Source organism: Gorilla gorilla, chromosome 10 (genome assembly GCF_029281585.2).
Source record: "Gorilla gorilla gorilla isolate KB3781 chromosome 10, NHGRI_mGorGor1-v2.1_pri, whole genome shotgun sequence".
NCBI lineage: Eukaryota > Metazoa > Chordata > Mammalia > Primates > Hominidae > Gorilla > Gorilla gorilla.
This window is the reverse complement of record NC_073234.2, coordinates 45,778,226-45,786,440: the sequence shown is the minus strand read 5'-3', so window position 1 is coordinate 45,786,440 and position 8,215 is coordinate 45,778,226. Positions and strand designations below refer to the sequence as shown.

The window sequence follows — 8,215 nt, the reverse complement described above, 5'->3', positions numbered from 1 at the left end:
TTCTGAGATCATCAGTTTATTTCTCCTACAACAGAAAAATTCAAGACTACTCTGCTTCTCAAAGTCCTTGTTTTAGTGTCCTAGTTATTGGCTATGCTTTAAAAAGAGGATGTCCAAAAACTCTGATTCAGCTCCTGCTTAATTAGTTGAATAACAGATCAGCAAGTCCCCACTGAAATGATAAGAAACAGAAGCAGCGGACTACTTCTTACCAGGAGAAGTTTGGAAATTTGTGTATTTCTATGAAATGTAGTATAGAACTCGGTGGCAGAAAAGATAAAACAAAAAATGCAATAATTCTTATACTATTTTGTAATTATGTTGCCTTCTAATTTTAATTTGCCACCAAGAATATTTAGGATTAAAATCTCACAATAGTCATTTGGATAGTCAGGTCAGGAAGTATGTTACCTGTTTATAGCTTCATTTATTTTACTTCTCTGGAGTTGTAAAGCCTGAAACTGATGCAGATGTGAATATTCAACCACTCCCTGAAGACTCCAGGTTAGTAACCAGGAGGAGAGGGCATCTGCAGCTGATGCTTTCTGGCTACCATCCCCAGCACCACCAACCCATCTCCAAGCTAACTTCTCTGGACCCTCTTCTCTCAGCTGTATATTTCAAGTTTGTTCCCTAAGTTATTTACAATAACTTTTCTTGATCCCTGATTTCAACTGTTGACTGCAACCCAATAGGAGGTTATAAAATCAATTTAGTGGGCTTCAACCAGCATTTTAAAAAGTAAATAGAAAATATCAGATTTTATCACATGGGTCAGGTACAGTGCCTCACATCTGTAACCTCAGCACTTTGGGAGGCCAAAGTGAGAGGATCATTTGAGCCCAGGAGTTCAAAACCAGCCGGGGCAACATAGCAAGACCCCATCTTCACAAAAAATAAAAAATAATAATTAGCTAGGCATGGTAGTGCATGCCTGTGGTCCCAGCTACTCAGGAGGCTGGGGTTGAAGGATCACTAGAGGCCAGGAGGTCAAGGCTGAAGTGAGTCATGATCATGCTAATGCACTCCAGCCTGGGTGTCAGAGTAAGACTGTGGCTCAAAATATTTATATATATATATATTATACCTTATGTGGTAAGGAATGCTCTATAAAACTTTTAAGTGAGATCTATATGTGTTTATTAAAATATATATAATTTAGAATGAATTTTAATCAAGAATGCTTTAAAGCTGCTGCCTTATAAACATTTATAAAAACATAACTAGAAAGAAATCTTGAATAAATCAATAAGGGCACTCCCAGATAATGTGACTCTTTAACTGCATGGGCTCACAAACAAAGTAGAAACTTGAAATGCCCATGAAGTACCCAAATATGGAATCTCCCAGAAAATCCTGTATCATAGTTTTGTATATTTTCCCCATAAAATTCACATGCCCACATACAAAAAATGTTTTACACATAATTTAATGGATTGACAGACGTAGTAAATCTAATCTAGGGATTAGTAGATCCCTGGTTTAAAAGTTCTTGCTTTAAATATTCTTAAGATCCTAACATTTCCTTGGAATTTAATAGAATCTCCCTATCCTTACAGGAAGCAAAATTCTAGATCTAAAGATTCTGAATGTGTTTGAGGAAATATTCTAATCTAATATTTACTGACCCCTAGAAAGTATGTAGAATGTTTCAAAGGACAGAATAGCATAACCCTAATACACAAATCTTTGAATCTAACAGACAGACATAGGCTAAGAAGTTGGAGGGTCCACTGGAAAGAAGTGGGAAGATGATACTTTTTTGCTTCAAGGGAATTAAGGAAGCTGAACCTGAAGAAAAATGAGAAATTGCTATATTTATATGAAAAAAAGGTAGGGAAGAGTAAGAAAAATGACAATTCTGAGAAGAGTTAGGCACAAAAAGGAAGTAGGGCAATGAATGGGATCAATGAGAAATAAAGTTAATGTTGGGGGGAAGAAATTCATAACCGTTCTGGAAGGAGGTAGCAGCTGGAGGCATTCTTTTATTAACTTATTTCACAATGTTTTGAATATCATTTATGAGGCAGACACTTGCCTCATGTGAGCACTAGGGAGAGTACAATGTGGAAACATAATGACAAGAACTTTCCTCCATAGGGCAAATGGGACTGGGAAGGATCCAACATCATTCAAATGGGCCACTGGTCTGGACTATGTCATCAGAGGAGAAGTTCATCATCCATTTCATTTTTTTCTTGTCAGACTTCATCCGTTCATTTCAGAGCACCTCTTCCTTTCTCACCTTTGATTACTACTCTCTTTTTCACTTTGAGACTCAAAATTTTTTCAACAATGAAAAATAAAACCGTGTTAACTGAGTTTATCCTTCTGGGTCTAACAGATGTCCCTGAACTCCAGGTGGCAGCTTTCACCTTTCTTTTCCTTGCGTATTTACTCAGCATCCTTGGAAATCTGACTATCCTCATCCTCACCTTGCTGGACTCCCACCTTCAGACTCCCATGTATTTCTTTCTCCGGAACTTCTCCTTCTTGGAAATTTCCTTCACAAACATCTTCATTCCAAGGGTCCTGATTAGCATCACAACAGGGAACAAGAGTATCAGCTTTGCTGGCTGCTTCACTCAGTATTTCTTTGCCATATTCCTTGGGGCCACAGAGTTTTACCTTCTGGCTGCCATGTCCTATGACCGCTATGTGGCCATCTGCAAACCTCTGCATTACACCACCATCATGAGCAGCAGAATCTGCATCCAGCTGATTTTCTGCTCTTGGTTGGGTGGGCTAATGGCTATTATACCACCAATCACCCTGATGAGTCAGCAGGACTTTTGTGCATCCAACAGACTGAATCATTACTTCTGTGACTATGAGCCTCTTCTGGAACTCTCATGTTCAGACACAAGCCTCATAGAGAAGGTTGTCGTTCTTGTGGCATCTGTGACCCTGGTGGTCACTCTGGTGCTAGTGATTCTCTCCTATGCATTCATTATCAAGACTATTCTGAAGCTCCCCTCTGCCCAACAAAGGATAAAAGCCTTTTCCACATGTTCTTCCCACATGATTGTCATCTCCCTCTCTTACGGAAGCTGCATGTTTATGTACATTAATCCCTCTGCAAAAGAAGGGGATACATTCAACAAGGGAGTAGCTCTACTCATTACTTCAGTTGCTCCTTTGTTGAACCCCTTTATTTACACCCTAAGGAACCAACAGGTAAAACAAGCCTTCAAGGATATGGTCAAAAAGCTTCTGAATCTTTAAAGAATTTAAAAATTATGCATCGCGGCATTATTCACAATAGCAAAGACTTGGAACCAACCCAAATGTCCAACAATGATAGACTGGATTAAGAAAATATGGCACATATACACCATGGAATACTGTGCAGCCATAAAAAATGATGAGTTCATGTCCTTTGTAGGGACATGGATGAAATTGGAAATCATCATTCTCAGTAAACTATCGCAAGAACAAAAAACCAAACACCGCATATTCTCACTCATAGGTGGGAATTGAACAATGAGAACACATGGACACAGGAAGGGGAACATCACACTCTGGGGACTGTTGTGGGGTGGGGAGAGGGGGGAGGGATAGCATTGGGAGATATACCTAATGCTAGATGACGAGTTAGTGGGTGCAGCACACCAGCATGGCACATGTATACATATGTAACTAACCTGCAAATTGTGCACATGTACCCTAAAACTTAAAGTATAATAATAATTTTAAAAAATAAATAAATAAATAAATAAATAAATAAAATAAAATAAAGAATTATCTGTGGGACTAGGTATGAAAAAAAGAGAGAGGAAAAAAAGAATTTAAGAATTTAAGACTTCATTCATGAGTCCCTACTATGTACTAAGCTCTTTGATAGTTACTAAGTACTCAATAAAGAGTTAAACTTCAGTTCAGTGGGAGAGACTTGGAAATAAATTGCAATCTGTTAAGTGTTAATAGTGAAATGAATATGGTTTTATTCTATTTAGTTACTCAATTGAATAACTCAACCTAAGTTAGAGAGAAAATAAATGTTTTCAGAGGGGGTAAAGAAAGAAATTTTGGTAGAATAAATATTGTGAATAGGAGCACAAAATTTCAATCCAAGGAGACTGAGTAAATATTACCACTATTAGTTTCAATCAAAACAAAACAAAAAGCTATGGAGATGATAAATTTAGTTTTGAATTAAGTTAAATTCTCATTTTAAGTAAGTTAAATGCCCATCTGAATTTGGAACCAGATCTATGAATTTCACAATCCTTAACATGTACATAGTAGTTGATGATGTGGGAATAGATGAGGTCATAAATAAAAGCATGTATAGAAAAGGCTTAAATATTAAATGCTAAGGTTCATCCCAAAATTTAAAAAGCAGAAGAAGCAGAAGGGTTAATAAGAAAGGCAATAAACCTATCAAATTTATGGGAAGAGATGTCTCAAGAAACATAGTTTGTTGTCTATGTGAAATGCTGCAGAGAGCGATTAACAGGAAGAATGAAAGTGTGAGAACTGACAATTGGATTGTTGTTGATCTTAGCCATTTTCAGCAAATGTGAAAGTTGGGTAGGAAGTTGGGTTGGGTAGGAAGAAATCAGATTGTTGTGGATTACTAGTGAATGGGAGCTGACAAGTTAGAGAATGATCAAATGGAATTTCGAGAACAGAGAAATGAAAAGAATGAGCCCCAAGTTACATTTCCCCACGGTATTCTGCACTTTTTCACGGATAATATCGTAACAATGGTTATAGATGTAAATCTATATTCACCTCTAGTCTGTAAGGCATAGGAGTGCAGGGATAATAACTTCTTAATCATAATTTCATCTGCAATGCCAAGCAATGGTAAGTGCTCATTAAATAGTTCTTAAATGGATGAATGAGTGAAGGATGGATGGATGGATGGATGGATGGATGGATGGATGGATGGATGGATGGACAAATGAATGAGGGGTCTCAGACAGATTTTTTTTAATAAAGGCTCATGATCATTTGAGGGTTTATATACTTTGAGAAAGGAATTATCAAGACATGCTACATATGGTCTTAGATGTGCCTGGAAATTCCACTGTGTTTTACATATGGGGAACTGAAGCTTCAATAAGTGAAATCACTTCTGCAAGGTCACACAGCTAAGTGCCTGCACTACAATCAGAAGCCAAATCTGTCTGGTTCTAGAGCCCACCTGCTTAACTACTGAGCCATACAGCCATTCTAACTGGTTTTACCATTTCCTCTCCCCAACACTTCTAATTATTTTAAGTGACCTTGATTTTTTACCTATCTTATTTTTCCAAGCTCTCAACAGCTTTGTTAGAAGCCTTTGGGACATGATTCTCTTTAGGAAGTTGCAAGTATACCCAAGCCCATATTATCCCACCCTATGGCTCTTGACTTCTCTCAAAATCCTTCTCCTTTCTATATCCATATCTCTTGTGAAGAATGTGGATCTCCTGTTTATTTTCTCCCTTTCAGTAGGAACATAAAGATCCCAAAGAGCGTGAGAACTAACAAAACAGTATTTTGCTTCCATCTTCCCCTGCCAATAATAAGATTTCAATGAGGATTAAGTAATGAACAAGGAGACTCATATAAGCTGCTAACTGGGCTCACCTCCTCCCTATTTATCTTCTTTCTGAGCTATAAGGAAATGGCCTTGGCTTCTAGACTTGAGGGTACAAATGGTGGTCTACTACATATAATAGTGTCCTGCCCATAATAGGTACTCAATAAATGTTCAATTAGTAAAATAACTAATGTACAAATGAAAAATTTCTTTATTACTTAAGGTTCAAGCAATTGTCATAGCTTTTTTTTTATTATACTTTAAGTTTTAGGATACATGTGCACAACGTGCAGGTTTGTTACATATGTATACATGTGCCATGTTGGTGTCCTGCACCCATTAACTCATCATTTAACATTAGGTATATCTCCTAATGCTATCCCTTCCCCCTCCCCCCACCCCATAACAGTCCCCAGAGTGTGATGTTCCCCTTCATGTATCCTTGTGTTCTCATTGTTCAATTCCCACCTATGAGTGAGAACATGCGGTGTTTGGTTTTTTGTCCTTGCGATAGTTTGCTGAGAATGATGGTTTCCAGCTTCAACCATGTCCCTACAAAGGACATGAACTCTTCATTTTTTATGGCTGCACAGTATTCCATGGTGTATATGTGCCACATTTTCTTAATCCAGTCTATCATTGTTGGACATTTGGGTTGGTTCCAAGTCTTTGCTATTGTGAATAGTGCCACAATAAACACGTGTGCATGTGTCTTTATAGCAGCATGATTTATAATTTTTGGGTATATACCCAGTAATGGGATGGCTGGGTCAAATGGTATTTCTAGTTCTAGATCCCTGAGGAATGGCCACACTGACTTCCACAATGGTTGAACTAGTTTACCGTCCCACCAACAGTGTAAAAGTGTTCCTATTTCTCCACCTCCTTTCCAGCACCTGTTGTTTCCTGACTTTTTAATGATTGCCATTCTAACTGGTGTGAAATGGTATCTCATTGTGGTTTTGATTTGCATTTCTTTGATGGCCAGTGATGATGAGCATTTTTTCATGTGTCTTTTGGCTGCATAAATATCTTCTTTTGAGAAGTGTGTGTTCATATCCTTCACCCACTTGTTGATGGGGTTGTTTGATTTTTTCTTGTAAATTTGTTTGAGTTCTTTATAGATTCTGGATATTGGCCCTTTGTCAGATGAGTAGATTGCAAAAATTTTCTCCCATTTTGTAGGTTGCCTGTTCACTCTGATGGTAGTTTATTTTGCTGTGCAGAAGCTCTTTAATTAGATCCCATTTGTCAATTTTGGCTTTTGTTGCCATTGCTTTTGGTGTTTTAGACATGAAGTCCTTGCCCATGCCTATGTCCTGAATGGCATTGCCTAGGTTTTCTTCTAGGATTTTTATGGTTTTAGGTCTAACATTTAAGTCTTTAATCCATCTTGAATTAATTTTTGTATAAGGTATAAGGAAGGGATCCAGTTTCAGCTTTCTACATATGACTAGCCAGTTTTCCCAGCACCATTTATTTAATATGGAATCGTTTCCCCATTTCTTGTTTTTGCCAGGTTTGTCAAAGATCAGATAGTTGTAGATATGTGGCATTATTTCTGAGGGCTCTGTTCTGTTCCATTGATCTATATCTCTGTTTTGGTACCAGTACCATGCTGTTTTGGTTACTGTAGCCTTTAAGTATAGTTTGAAGTCAGGTAGCTTGATGCCTCCAGCTTTATTCTTTTGGCTTAGAGATGTAGATTTGGTCTTATTTATTGTTTTCTGGTTGTTTTGTATATCCCTTGTTCCTTACTTCCTAGCTTATTGTCTATTTTTGTGGTTGGGTAGTTTCTGTAGTAATAAGATTTGATTCCTTTGTTTCTCCTTTCTCTATTGGCTCTACCAGTGAGTTTATAGTTTTGCATATTTTCATCATGGTGGTTATCATCTTTTCTCTTCCAGATGTATGACTCCCTTGAACATTTCTTGTAAGTCCAGTATGGTGACTATTAATTCCCTTCATTTTTGCTTGTTTGTCACATATTTTATTTCTCCTTCATTTCTGAAGGATGGCTTTGCTGGGCATAATATTGTTGGCTAGCAGGGTTTTTTTTTCTTTCAGTACTTTGAATACATCATTCCATTCTCCCCTGGCCTGTAAGGCTTCTGCTGAGAAATCTACTGTTAGTGAAATGGGGATTCCCTTATACATGACTTAATGTTTTTCCCTGGTGTTTTTAGAAATTTTTTCTTTGTCTTTGGCTTCTGACAATTTGACTAAAATGTGTCTTGGATAGGACATGTTTGGGTTGAATCTATTTGGGTTTCTTTGAGATTCCTGTATTTGGATGTCCAGCTCTCTCTCAAGAATTGGAAAATTTTGACCTATTATTTTATTAAATATGCTTTCTATATCATTTCCCTTTTCTTCTCCTAAAATGCCCAGAATATGAATATTTGTTTGCTTAATGGTGTCCTGTAAATCCTATAGGCTTTGTTCACTTCTCTCTTTTGTTTTTCAGTCTGCCTGTGTTATTTCAAAAGACCTGTTTTCAACTTCAGAAATTATTTATTCTGCCTGGTCTAGTCTCTTAAAAGTTGAAAATCTTTATGGTCAAGGACCTCTTGCCACATTACTAAATTCAATGGTGGATGTCTGATAGGTATCTCAAACTCAACCATTCTAAGTGCCTAATCTACACCACCTCTCCATCTCACCTGACAATCTCTCCTTTCC

The 8,215-nt window shown here is 37.4% G+C and overlaps 1 protein-coding gene across 1 annotated transcript; it reads left to right on the top strand.

Annotated features, from left to right (window-relative positions):
• The first annotated feature begins 349 nt into the window (after positions 1-349).
• Positions 350-3,493, top strand: LOC101153071 (olfactory receptor 2AP1). The gene is made up of 2 exons (XM_004053303.2): positions 350-504; positions 2,101-3,493. The coding sequence occupies exon 2, from the start codon at positions 2,137-2,139 to the stop codon at positions 3,223-3,225; it is 1,089 nt and encodes a 362-aa protein (XP_004053351.2). The 5' UTR covers positions 350-504; positions 2,101-2,136; the 3' UTR covers positions 3,226-3,493.
• The last annotated feature ends 4,722 nt before the right edge of the window (positions 3,494-8,215 follow it).